Below are 14280 nucleotides of genomic sequence, written 5' to 3'. Positions count from 1 at the left end.
GAGGGGGGGAGCTAAAAGTTATTTAAAAACAAATAGGTTAGGGGTTTCCTCTCTCTTGCCACTGGGGTATTTCCATGGCAATGCTGGGGAATGTGGATGGAAATTATCCCACTCGGCACACCACTGCTGCACCAGGCCCCGTGGGTCAGAGCCCTCCACGGGTGTTGCCCAAAGCAGCCTGCACCCCGCTCCATGCTGCTCCCTCATCTCCTCCTCCACCCTTCGCGCCCCTACCCAAGACGTCTGGGGTGCAATCAACTTTTATGAGGCAGCCTGACCCCTCCGAGGAAGAGCTATAAACAGAGAGGGCTAGGGTCTGTCCTGCCAACAAAAGCGTCCCCAATGCAGAACTAGAAAAACTGCTCCAGTTCTTACTTCTGTTCCAGCTATGGCTGCAAGAACCACCCCAGCCCTGGGGCCCACCAGAAGGATCCCACAAGGACAGTCAGCTCCCCTCCCAAGGATTACTGGGTAGAGGTGTCTACACAACAAAACTGAATTCCATCCGCTGGCATTCAAGGCTCTCAGAAGCTGGCCCCGGCCTTCCTCCTCATCCTTCTCCTCCAGGTGGGTTTTGGCCACATTTTCCTAGCATAGCCCACCTCCATCCAGTCCCTTTGCTTTTTCCTTTCTTAGAATGCCCTTCCCCTCTTTTCCCACCTAAATCCTACTCCTTCCCAGCCAAATCCTAATTACTCCTCAAAGCCCATCGTGAGCCTGCCTTCCCTGAAAACTCTAGTTCACAGAGAGCACTCCCCCTCCTGAAAAGCTTTAGGACTTAATTATTATTAAAGCAAGTACCTCTGTTGTGCTTCACACATACCAGGTAGGTTCTTAGCTCTTCAACTCTTCACATTTATTAACTCACTTAATCATCGCCACCACCATACAAGCTAAGTCCTCGTTTCCCCACATTGCTTGAGGAACCTGAGCTCCCAAGAATGGAGTAGCTTGTGCCGGGCCCCATGGTGGCCAGTGGTGGAGACAGGCTTCCAGCCAATGGACAGCAGAGCCCAAGATGCTCCCTCACAACACGGCCTTCCAGGTGCACATGTCACCCTCTCAGCAGGATCTACTGGCACTCCTTGCTTATTTTCATCCCCCTCTCTCTCTGATGGGGAAGAGGGCCACAGGCTCACAGACTTCCATGTCCAAGACCAGGGTAAGAATCCCAGCCTTGCCACTCAATACTCTGAGAGTCACAAAAACACTCTGAGCCTCAATTTCTACATCTACAAAGCAGATATAAAAACACCTCCCTACCGGGGCACCTAGGTGGCTCAATCAGTTGGGCATCTGCCTTTGGCCCAGGTCATGGTCCCAGCCCCACATTAGGCTCCCTGCTCAGTGGGGAACCTGCTTCTCCCTCTCCCTCTGCCTGCTGCTCTGCTTGCTTATGCTCTCTCTTGCATGCATTCTCTAATAAGTAAATAAAATCTTTAAAATAAAACAAAAAAACACCTCCCTACCTCACATGGTGGCAATGTAGCTCAAATAAAAGGTCCTCTGAAAGGTATCGTCTATACTGCCAGACATATGGTAAGTACTCACATATTGATTCTTCCCCTTCTCTCCTCACTGTGCATCTTGACAACCTCACGGGACTCTGCTCAGCACTCATTGCCAAAGTGGTGCCTTGCCTAGCAGTTACTCAGGGGTGTGAAAGAGGTTCACCCAATGGCCCCCCTGTGCACGTGTCCAGGCCCCTGACCTCTCCATTCACCTGCTTTCCTGACACTGACTTCACTGCAGGCAGCAGCAGCCTGGCCCCAGTGAGAAGTCACATGCAGCTCTGGGAATCACCTCTTGAAATGCTGATCACCCTACTGGACGCTTCCATTATTTTTGGCGATTGCTATGGCAGAGAACACCTCTGGCCCTGACTCAGAACCTATTTCCAAAGCCAGAGCTCCACCTCGTTTCCCACACACACACACCCCTTGTCCTTCCTGTTCCCTGGATCCCTGTCCTAAACCATTATCCCTTTCCTGGATTCTCAGAACTCAAGAGGAGTAAGTGTGACTACTGTATGTATAGCTCTATTATTTGCTTGATTTTGTTTAATTAAGAGGCAACAGGGAACACAGTTGCCTGTGAGACTTTTTCTGGCCAAGCACTAGGCTGGTCAGTGACTCAGGCTGAGGAAATTAGAAGGCAATTTCCAGAGGATTGCTGTACAGTCCCCTAAGTCCTAACACTCCTCTAATTCATGGCCTCCGCTGGCCATTAACTCACGCTGGCCCCAGAATATCTCTTCGGAAAATGCGGCAGCTGGCACTTATATTTCTGGAGCTGGAATCAGTCTCCCGTGACATCAAATAGGTTTATTTTTCCCTTCCCTTTACCTCTCCTCTGCCTGCCACCACACACAGTGACTCTGATCCTGACTTGTCCCCCCCAAACCCCCACTCAGCTCCCAAAAGGGTCATGATAAATGGCTGGTCGCGCTCCTATTCCAACAGCCAGCAGGATGTGGCTGGTTGTTCCATGAGCAGGAAGCTGTGTCAGATCTGTGAATCACCCCTGGATCACTTGCCTCCTTGGAGAAGGAGAAGAAACAGTTCTTGTGTGTGTGCACGTGTGTAAGAGGGAGAGACAGAGACAAAGAGAGAAAGAGACCGGGCAGGAGTGGTAACCGACGTGCAGCACTGACCTTGGGGCTGAGATCCTATGTTGACCTTGCCCTTACAGGACCACCTCTTTACTCCTCAACCTCAACCCACATGGCTTCCCTTCTGCTCAGCTTACTAGGCAGCCATCGCTAGATGGGCTCCAGGAAGCCCTCCAGGTCTGAACAGCTGTTCCTTGTTTATCTGTTTCTCTTGTGTGTTGGGTGTTCTCCACTGGGCACGTTGCCCAATTTCCCATCACACTATGAGCAGCTGGTCCTTCCTTCTTGCCTCAGCCTTCTCTTTTCTCTCAGCTTCACCTACCAAGTCCAAAGCATACTCCAGCTTTCTGGTGATTGCCAGATGGAAGGAACAGCAGATGGAAACTCATAGACGTTGAACATGAGTGACAGGGGCCAGGTACTAAGTAGAATGCTTTACCCAAAATTATCTCAAATCAACTTTCCAAAAGCTCTGTGAAGTTACGAGTGGGGGAAACTGAGGCTCAGAGTGGGTGGCCCAGGGTGGCACTGCCAGGAGGCACCAGAGGCGGGATTCAAACCCTGATCTGCCCCCACAGCACTTGTTCAGGAAAGGAACTGGCCCTGAGAATTGCCTCTTCTGCAGCTACATGTCTTTCTCCCACCATAACACTGGATCCACACTCAAAGCGCTTAGAGAAAAACTGAACGGCAGAGAAATGAATGGGTCTGGAGCCAATTCCTAAAAATGTACTCCCAGGACCAAGACCAAATTCTGTGATGATTTAAACACTCAGGAGAATGTACTATTTCCACAGTGTTGATCCGTAATTTATCACCTCCCACATCCGTGGGGACCAGCCATCATCCTGGGTCTGCTCCATTCACCCTGCCTCACCGTGATCGCCCTCTGTTGCCTTCACAAACTCACACCTGTAGCATAAGGCGAATGTCCCATACAGTGAGGTGGTCCTCAATTAACACCTCGCACTGCTCTCCCGCTGACATGTGAGCCTGAGCCTGGTCTCCCCTACCCTGACTCAAGTTGAGAAAGGGCTCCATTTTAGGTCCATATCCTCCTTGGGAGGCAAGCTAACCTGAGTTTACCCAGATCTGCCTTGTCCTAACTGGGAGATGCAGGGCAATCTCCAACCTCTCCAAGTTCATCCATCTGTCTAAAGGAATCAAAGCGCCTACCCCAGGTTAGGGTGCATTAGGATATATTCGATGAACCGTAGGAATCACAGGAAATTGTGCACGTTAAGTATTTGGCACCACCAATGGTAACTACTAACACTGGCTATTATTTGCATTCCTGAAAGAGTCCTGTAGAGGATCAGAACGTTCATGACTGGTACTTGTCTGAAATAAACAATCAAGAAAGGAAACTACTGTAAAAGCACAATGCCTCCCAAATCCAAACAAATAATTTGCTTGTTCTAGAGAAATGAGCTTCTCTCCACCACCATAGGACTTGACATACACCTGCATGTACATGTGACTGCAAAGAATTATGGTAAACTTGCACTGATATCTTATAGAAGACTTCCAAATGAAGTAATCTGCAGGTTGCATCCAGCATTATCAGGACCATTTGAAAGACAAGCAGCCTGAAACCAAAGGCACTTTACCTAAGGTCTCCCCAGGGGCAGCTCATAAAAGCTAAGAGAGGAACCCAACTCTATGCCAGTGAGCCTGACCTAAGCAGCAGGTGCCCACTTTCCCCAAACCCCACCCAATTAGGGGCTTGGCAGAGAGGAAGGAAGCAAGGGCTGACAGCACCATCCAAATAATAGAAGCCACTTGCCCGTCTTCCATAAACAGACTAGAGTTATAAGACCCTTGGTGTCCAAGGAGCTCCCCCTTGTCCTGGAGACAAGCACACCCCTTGCCCGATGTCCTGAGAAAAAAACTTTGCAGTGTATTCCCAGTGTTCTGGAGCCAGCAGAACAGCCTCCTGCTTGGGCCCCAGGCCTCTCATCAGCCAGCTTCGGCTAACGTGCACATCCCATAAAACCTCTCTGCTCTGCAATTTGCCAAACCACAGACTAAGAATTCACCATCAGTGGAGGAGAGGCGGGAAGGGGGCATGCTTTTCCAGTGCAGAGGACTTCCAGAACATCTGTGACTTGGGCGCAGCGCGTCCTGCCAGCCACCCACACCAGAGTGTACCTTACACAGAACACTTGACTTCTGGTGTGTGGCATCCACTGTGCAAGGGCAAAGAGAGGAGGAGATCCTAAGCTTCAGAGGCACAGGTTCCCCCAACCTGTTTCTCCTGTCCCTATGAGCCCTGCTGACACTATCTATTATTAGGCCCCCTGTCCTTATATTATGCCCCATTAATGCCCCAAATATGTAGGAACCTCTTACGATCACCAGATATTTGTCTTCCTGGTCAACTCCAACCAGACTGAAGGTACTTTGACAAACAAAACCCACACCCTAGGCAAAACGCCAGGTAAACCTAGGTGCCGTGAAGAGCTAGATTGCAAGTGACTTCCCCCCCTTCTGGTTCTCAGTTTCCCCATCTGTCAGATGAAGGGGTTGAGCCTCATGAGTCCGGCCAGCTCCACAATTCCACAACATATAACACTTTCTCCTTTAATTGTTTTCTACAACCTTAGTTTAGAGCTCTGGATGGCCCCAACTGTTCAGTGACATCACTCCCTGCCCCAAACATAATGCCAATTCTTACATGGGAAGCATAGATGTCCTGGGAAACACTGTCCATAAAAAGGGAGGCAATGATCATTTCAAGGGAATTACACAGGACTTTTGTGTTTTTCACATAGAACAAGTTATTATCAATCTTAAAACCCAAAATCTTTCTTCCTTTTCTGCCAGACCATTAATAGCTACTTTTCAAAAGTGCTTTCTTAGTCAGAATCTCACCAATAATAAGCTACCATTTAGTGCGTGCCTGTTCTCTGCCAGGAACTGTGCTAAGTGCTTTTCATGGATGATCTCATTTAATTCTCCAGACAACCCTATGAAATAGGTACTATTATCATCCTCACTTTAAAAATGAGGAACCCTCCCACGAGGTTAAATAACTTGCTCAAAGTCACAAAGCTAGTTAGTACTTGACCAAGGCTTTGAATAAGACCCTCTACCTCAGAGCCCTAGCACTAACCACCCTCCCACTACTGTCTGTGGTGGGTTCTCTCTTGCTTTAGCAACATTTCTGGCTTGTTGCCAGTACACCCTAACTTGTAATCTTGGACATCACTGGTTAGAGCTAAGATGTGATGTTTCACTAAAAATCGAGAGCAGGGAGAAAGCACCCGCCTGGGTCTCAGAGCAGAGAGTGCCATCTGTTGAAAGTAGGCCAGGCTTCACTGAGGACTACAAAGAGAACCCCTAAAACTTAGCCTGTGACATGTAAGAAAAACAGTTAGTGAGGCCAACTTGATACTAAGGGCTGGGAGGTTCAAATGGACATCTATCTGTACCTGGAGTAGGTGACCACCTAGTGACCCAAGTCCTCCGAAACAAGCTTTCTTGAAATGGCAGCTTTCTTGAAATGAAGATGCTTGCTGAGCCAGATAACAGGAAAGGAACAACTCTCCCACAGGCACCCACCCCACCTCTCTGTCTGGTCAGGAACCAGACTCCTTAGTTTACCTCCTCTCCAATCTGAGCCCTGGCCCATTTATTGCACTCCCCCCAAAAACTGCAAAAAGACAAACACCCAAAGTTCAGAGCTATTGGTGATAAAGACAGAAAGAGTAGCCTGAGGCTGACATTGGCACAAAACCCGGGCCTCTTTCAACAGGGAAATGAAAGGCATTTCTCAGAGATCAATGTGCAGTCTAGGGCATACAGCACCCTACAACCTGTTCTAACAGTTAAAACGAATGCTTTGGGCATTCTGAATACCCCCTTTAAGTGCCTAACTTGCAAGTAAGAGGCAGTCCTCCTGCTTTAGATGCCTGGCTGTGCCTTCTATCTCAAGTAGGGGCAAAGCTTCAGACAGGCGTCCTCAGCCGTCAAGGACAGCATGTTTACTTCCCAAGGTGCGAAGGATGGGAAGACAGGACCGGCTGAGATGAAAGGGGACGGGTCACCCCGTCCCTGCGGCTCGGCTCAATCAACCTTAGCCCCTTCTCATTAATCGCGGGGCAGGAAGGGGGAGGGGCAGCCAGCCGTTCCTCGGAGACCACCGCAAACACTGGCCTCCCCGTGTCTGGAGACGGAGCATCACTTAAGAGGAAATGAACCCGGTTAAGGGTCACGTCCAGAGAAGGGATAAAAGGAAAAGCCACAATTCTCCTCACACCGACGGACACAATGACGTGAAGAAGGAAGCCAAAGCTGGGGGCCGAGGGTGGAGGCGGGGCGGGGGCGCGGCGGCCTCCCTGGGCCCCCAGAGCCCGCCCAGGGAGCCGGAGCCCAGGACAGCGCGGGGCTCCCCGCCCCCGGCGACCCCCGAAGCCTCGCGGCCCGGTCAGCCTGGGCGGCCCAAGCCCCAGGGAGGGCCGGGGAGATGCTCCTTCCCCCCGCGGAGCTTCTCAGCCGGGCTTTGGCGAGGCTCCCCCCACCATCCATCCAAGCTCAGGCGCACGGATGACTTCACCGTCTAACAGACAAGGGCAGCCACTTGCCAATTCCAATGCCAAAAAAAGAAATCGGGGGCGGGGGGGCGGCAGGAGTGGGGAAGGGCAGAGAGGGCTTCCCCGGATCGCAGCCTGCAGGGACACTGCGCGGCCAGCTCCGGGCCGGGGGCACCGCGGTCTGCGGCCGGGCCCCGCAGGGCTCGCGCGGGCAGGACTCACGTAGTGCTTGGAGGGGCTCCTCCGCTTCTCCACGTCCACCACCGTGGCATCCTGCACGCAGTAGGCCAGCATCTTGCCCCCGGCGAAGCGAGCGGCGCCCTCCGGCGGCGTCACCTTCTCATCCCGGTCGGGCGGCCGCTCCTGCCCCTGCTCCCGCGGCCCGGCCCCGGCGCCCTCGGGCACGGCCCCGGGGCGCGGACGGTGCGGGGGTGCGGGCGGCCCGTGGGCGGCCCGTGGGCGGCTCCGTGGGCGGCTCGGTGGGCCCCGCGCCCCTTCCCTCCCTCCCTCCCGCGCCGCCGCCGCCGCCGCCGCCGCTCTCCGCCCGCCCGCTCTGGCCGCCCGCGGGTCCGGCGGGAACTGGCGGAGCGGAGGAGGGGCGGGGCTGTGTCCCTCCGGCGGGGACGGGGCGGGGGCCCGGAGCCCGCTGTCAGCGCGCCGGGAGGGCTGGCGGCGCCCCCTCGCCGCGCTCGGGCTGGGGGGCTCGGCGCGGGCGGAGGCTGTGGGCGCAGGAGGCGGAGGCGGGGCCGGGCCGGCAGGGAGGGGAGGGGGGGAGGGGGGGAGGGGAGGGGGGAGGGAGGGGGGGGGGGAGGGAGGGGAGGGGCTCGGGCCCGGGGGAGGGGAGGGGAGGGGCTCGCGGCCGGGGAGGGGGCTGCGGCCCGGCCTGCAGACCCGCGCCCGCCGCGCCCCCGCCCAGCCCGGGGCGCCGAGCGGCTCGGGACCGCGGAGGCCGGGAAGGAGCCCAGCGCCCCCCGCCGGCCTTCCGTCTTGGAGCCGCGTCGTGCCTTTTGCCCCCACCTTCGCGTCCCCCCACTCCCATCCCCAGATCCCTGTGATGAAGACTAGCGCTTGGCTGCCCAGGCCCCGAGGAGGACGCGGGCCCCGGGAGGGCCGGCGCTGAGCCCTCTTCTGACGAACCACCTGCGCTCCCCGGGGTCCCAGAGTGGATTCTCCCCGGAAATGGGATCGACCCTCTGCCGAGTCGCCCATCGACCTGGCCCCGTGTAAATGACCTGGGACATCATTTACCAGTGAGGCGACACGGCTCGGGTAACAGCACTGCCTGAAGCCCAGGGCCCCCCTGGGAACCTTCCCAGGCGGGCGAGGAGGGAAGGGACCGCACAACGGTGGGAACATCCACCAGGTCGGCCCCCGCCCCACACCCCTGCTCATCCCTGGCCCCGGGCTCTGGATGTCTCACCACTTCTCCCTCTGGGCTGGGAAACCGACTTGCGGCCCCTTGTCCATCCCTGGACTTGGAGCACGATTACTATTTAATTGAATTTACACACAGACCCCCTCCCCCCCCCATCTATTTCATCTATTCTTTTTCATTCTAGCTTCAAATATTTAAAGAGGTAGTATTTTCACGATTAATTTTATTGTTTCACAAACACAATAAAGCTTTGTGACCATGGACCAATGTGAAACATCTGAAATTGGGATAAAGAGTTTTATGACCTTATTGTATTAAAAGTTTCTTCCCTACGCTGTCAGAACCCACGTACCAATCTAAGATTATTCACACATTTGCTTGGGACAGAATACCCCACTATTCCTCTGTCCTTCTTGATAAAGGATGTAGAACACCAAGGGATGGCACTATCTAAATATTTGACCTTGAGCAAATCACTTAATGCCATAGGTATTAGAGTCACCTTATGGTTTTCTTTTGTCAAATGTGGGTGCTGAACTAAATGGTCTTTTAAAAAATATTTTTTTAAATTTTATTTTTATTTATTCATGAGAGACACACAGAGAGAGGCAGAGACACAGGCAGAGGGAGAAGTAGGCTCCATGCAGGGAGCCCAATGTGGGACTCGATCCCGGGACTCCAGAATTACGCCCTGAGCCAAAGGCAGGGGCTAAACTGCTGAGCCATCCAGGCGTCCCAAAAATATTTTTATCTAAAAAAAATTTTTTAAAGACTTTATTTATTTGAGAGAGACAGAGACAGAGAAAGCAAGAGACTGCATGAGCAGGGAGAAGGAGAAGCAGGCTCAATGTGGGGCTGGATCCCAGGACCCTGGGATCATGACCTGAGCTGAAGGCAGACACTTAACCAAGTGAGCCACCCAGGCACCCACTAAAAAGTCTTTCAAGATTCCTTCCTGCATATACTGAGAGTTTGGAAACTCTCAGCAGTCTTTACTCCTGTGGGCATAGTTTCAAGTTCTTTGTTTTTCATAATTAGCTGGTATGGCATTTGACATTTAAAAAATAATGTATCAACTAAGCATCTACTCTATGTTCCTTTATAAGACATTAAGAGAGAGAAGAGAGAGAATTCAATTAATGTTTGTGGAACTGAAAACTGAGTCCAGCTGACCAATGCTTATCCCTTCCCTCAAAGAGTAGGGTGTCCAGTTAAGAAACAGGGATATCATTAACTCTGTATCTAATAAAATGTATATTAGGACTCCAGAAAATGGGACTCAGAGCAGTCAAGGGGAGCTTCATGGAGGAAGCTGCCCTGTGCTGGGGCCCTGGAGGATAGGCAGAGTTTGGAACACCTTGGAACACTCTGCCTCCCCTGAACTACTCTTCTAGGCCAGCAGCACTTGTCCCGAGCTGTCTTGACATGTGTGTACTTGTCCGTAACAGACTTCATTTCTTCTGAAAGCGCCTCTTCTAGGCTAGGATCCACTCCAAACATGACTCTAAGCACAGGGAGGGCAGACCAAAGGCTCCATGCTCCTCCACCATTCTAGTGACTTAGTCCTTGCCTACAGGCATCAGTCTCTTCCTAGCCTGAGAAACCCCAGACAACCTGATATCTCTTAAATTCAGGTCTTGGGGCACCTGGGTGGTTCAGCAGTTGAGCATCTGCCTTTGGTTCAGGCCATGATCCTGGGGTCCTGGGATTGAGTCTCGCATCAGGCTCCCCGCAGGGAGCCTGCTTCTCCCTCTGCCTATGTCTCTGCCTCTCTCTGTGTGTCTCTCATGAATAAATAAAATCTTAAAAAAAAAAATTCAGGGTCTCGACACACAACTTGAATACTCCCAACTTCCCCTTGTGCTCCCAAATTACCTCAATTAAAGGGAGCAACTGAGTGGAAGCATCCATCCCACTTTAGGCACTTCTTCCTGTTCAGCATACTTTTACTGAGTGCCGGGCACTCCCCAGAAATGACTGACATTGGTCAAAGGCCTCTTGGAGAGGGGACCATGTACCCATCATGCTTGGCACATAGTGGGTACATTGGTCTGCGTTGAAAACATCTGCTCAAGTAGCTAGCAGTGCTGTAGAAGAGTAGGTAAATCCCTATTTTTGCCCCCTCCATCTATGAACTGGGGATGACTTCAGTCCGAGGACATTGTGAGAGTTCAAATGATACAATATAATCATAAAAATGCCAAATAAAAGTTTAAGATAAATAAGGGAAAGAGGACTCAAACTAAAGATGCAAACTGATGGATGCCTGAAAATCTGATTTTTCCAAAACAGCTCATTGTAAGATGCTTAGTTAGAACAAAGATTCTTCCAACTGGAAGGGATCCAAGAAATTATTTATTCCTCTAATTCTACAGAGGAGCAAGCTGAGGCAGAGAGAAACTAAGCAAGTTGCCTGATGCCACAGAGCCAGGTAGTCCCAGGCCAGCAGTCTTTCTCCCCCACCCCCTCCATGCTTAGGAGCCTATTCAGGGTCAAGAAACGTTCATTGAAAGAGCACACTCTGTGCACTGACAAACATCTGCAGATCCAGAATGTTTCTTTCCCTTGAAGCCCGAGTCTCCCATTCCAGTTCTCTGTCCACACAAGCATCACATAGCTGCCTGGACCCCTCCCCACCCCCCCGCCCCCCGCAAGGCGGGATGTCTCTCAAGGGCAGGGACTGTGTGTGTCTCCCTGGAAATCCCATCAGCTCCCCCCACACGGAGCCCACCTTGCTTCCTCTCCCATGTAGTCTTCATGATCACGCCAAACACAGGAAAACACTGAAAACCGTTAAATGCTAAACAAAGGCACAGTAGCACTCTCTTCCCTTTTCAGAAAGTTGATGGCGATTGCTAACCACTCCTTTGGTGACTAATCCCACATTGCCCTACGACAGCTCCACTGCGACTGTATTGAACCCCAATCAACACCTTCTGTTGCTCTTGAATTTAGTTGTGCTTACGTTGTGCCTTCTAAACCAGTAAGAAGGCTGTGAAGGTCTGGAGGACTGTGACCACAGACTCTGGCACCACCCTTTCCCTCCCCGCCCCCGCCATAGCACCCCACCACCTGCTGCACATCCCCCCATGCAACACAAGGTTCTCTCCATTCCAGGCACTCAAGGGATAGTTGTCTTCTTAAATTTCTGGGCTCTCAACAGATATCTGTAGGTGCTGATGATAAAAGTGATGTCTAAGAAGAGCTGAACAGAGCTCTGGAACAGGATTTACACAACCCGGGTCACTTGCTCAACCACAATCCAGACTTGTGACATTGACGTTACTTCCCTTCTCTGGGTCTCTGACGATTTTTCTGGTCCCTTCCATGCCACAGAATGGTGGGAGACTGCTATGTAAAGTGAGGTATAGGTGGACTCTTCCCCAGAGATGTATAAATTTGAGTGAAATTTGGGGCCCCCTCCTGGCCAAAGTGGTTTTAGCACCTTTAACTCCAACAGCTGGCCCCAAGGTATCCCTTGCAGTCCTCAGCTGACCTCTGGCCAGGTATGAATGACCTGACAATTTATAGACTGTGAGCATCCAGGGCATTTGTGTTTCTCTTCCCACCACCCTCCCACCCCCCGTTTCTCACTCTTTCTCTTTCAGATCAACCTTAGTAGTCTTATGTTTGGGGAGTGTATTAAAGATAGTCCCTCCTGAATTAGGAATAGACCATGAGGTCAACTTCCATTTTCTCCAGAGAAAGGTAAATTGCTGGCCAGACTTTGCCTCTCTTTTGTTGCTGTGGAATGGGATCAGGACGAGGTGTCAGGACTGCCCTATCTGCTCAGCCCCACTATTCAATAATTGCAGCCATAATAACGGACCCCTCCTGTTTGCCAAACCATCAGATGGGGGAAGTCACCTCTACCTGTCTCCCAAAACAATAAGAATATCAACAAAGTCTCAACAGGTGTCTTTACATGGTGTCATGGAGTCTCAGCCTCTTGTCTTAGCCTTGACTCTGGTAAGGGTTCTTAGGCAGCAGAATTTTTTGATAGAACCGCTTTCAAGTTTCAGCCTTAGCAAATGACCATGCCCCTGGAATACCAAAGGGAAATCTGATAACTTGCATGGCCAAAGAGGATAAGGACACAATCAGAGTCACAGAGGGGAAAAAAAGTATTCTATAACTCCAGACATCTGGTGCCTCAACCAGTGCATTGTGTTTTAAGACCCTCAGGATAGGAGTGTGGCCAATTTCAGACATCTATCTCAGCTACTGAGCGTGCCTTCAAGTATACTCCTCCCTGGTAGGGGGTTACCGGCATCATCTTATATAAAAGATCGGTCTGCCTAGTTCCATTTAACCATAAGCCACCAAAGATTTTCTTTTTCAAAATCCCCTGGATTTTCCAGAAGCCAGCAAACCCTAAGTTGGCCACTGGATGACAAAAAGAACAGAAAAAAAACCCCCTTGGGGAATTCAAAGGCAGTTTCTTTAAATAGCCTGAAGCCACAAATAACCAAAAATATGAGTCTGGTTTTGGTTTGACCCTCTTGTCTTTTTTTCAGTTCTGTATTCAAAAAATGTTTTGAACTCATATGTCTATTTCAGGTGAAAGAATCAAGACTCTGAAAGTCAGGTCTGACTCCAGCCTATATCCTGGTTTCTCTGTCTCGAGCAGAAGATATCCCCATAGTTGATCCATTGCTTACCCCCTTAGGCTAGAGCAATTAAGGGAAGCTCTTGTAGTAGGCCGGGTTTTCCTACCTGGGTGAACCTGGAGGGGATTTGGACTGTCAACAAGGTGTTGCCCTAGGCTGATTTCTATGATCACTTTGATTCCTTTTACTGCTTACTATATGAATAGTGCATACCTTTGTTAAGACTGGTTTACAAGTGCAAAAAATTGAGCTAGGCCAGCTAAAAAAAGAAGGGGCTTTATTTATTTATTTATTTTTTAAAGAAGGGGCTTTATTTCCAATATACAGCAGTGTCTCCTTATCCACAGACATTGGGGCTTCTCAGTAGAAGCAAGAAGGATCAAATCTTTGAGAACATGCTCATTTCCCCCCATCACTTATCTCTGCTTAGCACTGTGTGTTCTGGTTCATTCTTCTCTATCTGCAGACTGTTTTTCTCTGCTTCTCTACCTACACAGCAAGAGCCCCCCAGGGCCCAAGTGTCTATCAGTTCCTCAATTCCAGACACACATAGGACTCACCAATTGCCTCTGGAGTCCAGATCTGAGTTCCCAGGAAAAATAATCTCATTGGCCCAGCGTGAGTCATGTGTCCACCCTGACCCAATCAATTACCAATGGGGTGGAGTCAAGTATTCTAAACATTTCTTTTGAGAGCCAACCAGCCTTCTAAGAAAAAAGACTGATTTGAGTGACCCACAAGCCCCAGAATACACCTACTAAATTATTGTTTACCTTTTCAAAGACTTCATCTGTTTATTCACTCAATGGATATTGAAGCTATCCACAAGTTCACCCACTCTGCCAGGACCTGTGGCTAAGTGTGGGGCAAGCCAGACCAAAGTCCTTGTTCTCAGAGAATTGTATCACCTTTAAGGAAGATATACATTGTTTTAAAAATCATTCAAATAAATGTAAAATTGTAATCGTGACAAATGTTATCAAGGTGAGGCAATCATACTAAAGTGTGAATGGTGGTGATCTCTAGGGGTGGGAAAGTAAAATCTTAAATTTTAAAAATTAATTTATTTAAAATTTTAAAATTCTATAGTTCACATATCTGTCTGTAATAATAATTTGTTTAAATTGCATTTTGAAAGCATACTATGAT

The 14280-nt window shown here is 50.5% G+C and overlaps 1 protein-coding gene across 3 annotated transcripts in view; it reads right to left on the bottom strand.

Moving 5' to 3' along the window:
- SH3PXD2A (SH3 and PX domains 2A) overlaps nt 1–7606 on the bottom strand; it is a 242331-nt gene extending 234725 nt beyond the window's left edge. The window contains exon 1 of one of the 3 annotated variants that reach the window (XM_041746521.1): nt 7369–7606. In XM_041746521.1, the coding sequence (XP_041602455.1) occupies nt 7369–7440 (72 nt within the window). In that variant the 5' untranslated portion in view covers nt 7441–7606. The remainder of the gene's footprint in view (nt 1–7368) is intronic. The other 2 variants (XM_041746519.1, XM_041746520.1) reach the window with 2 other exon arrangements.
- Between the last annotated feature and the right edge of the window lie 6674 nt (nt 7607–14280).

The sequence above is a fragment of the Vulpes lagopus genome, chromosome 2 (genome assembly GCF_018345385.1).
Source record: "Vulpes lagopus strain Blue_001 chromosome 2, ASM1834538v1, whole genome shotgun sequence".
Lineage (NCBI taxonomy): Eukaryota > Metazoa > Chordata > Mammalia > Carnivora > Canidae > Vulpes > Vulpes lagopus.
The sequence above is the reverse complement of the archived record's forward strand: the minus strand, read 5'-3'. Positions and strand labels throughout refer to the sequence as shown.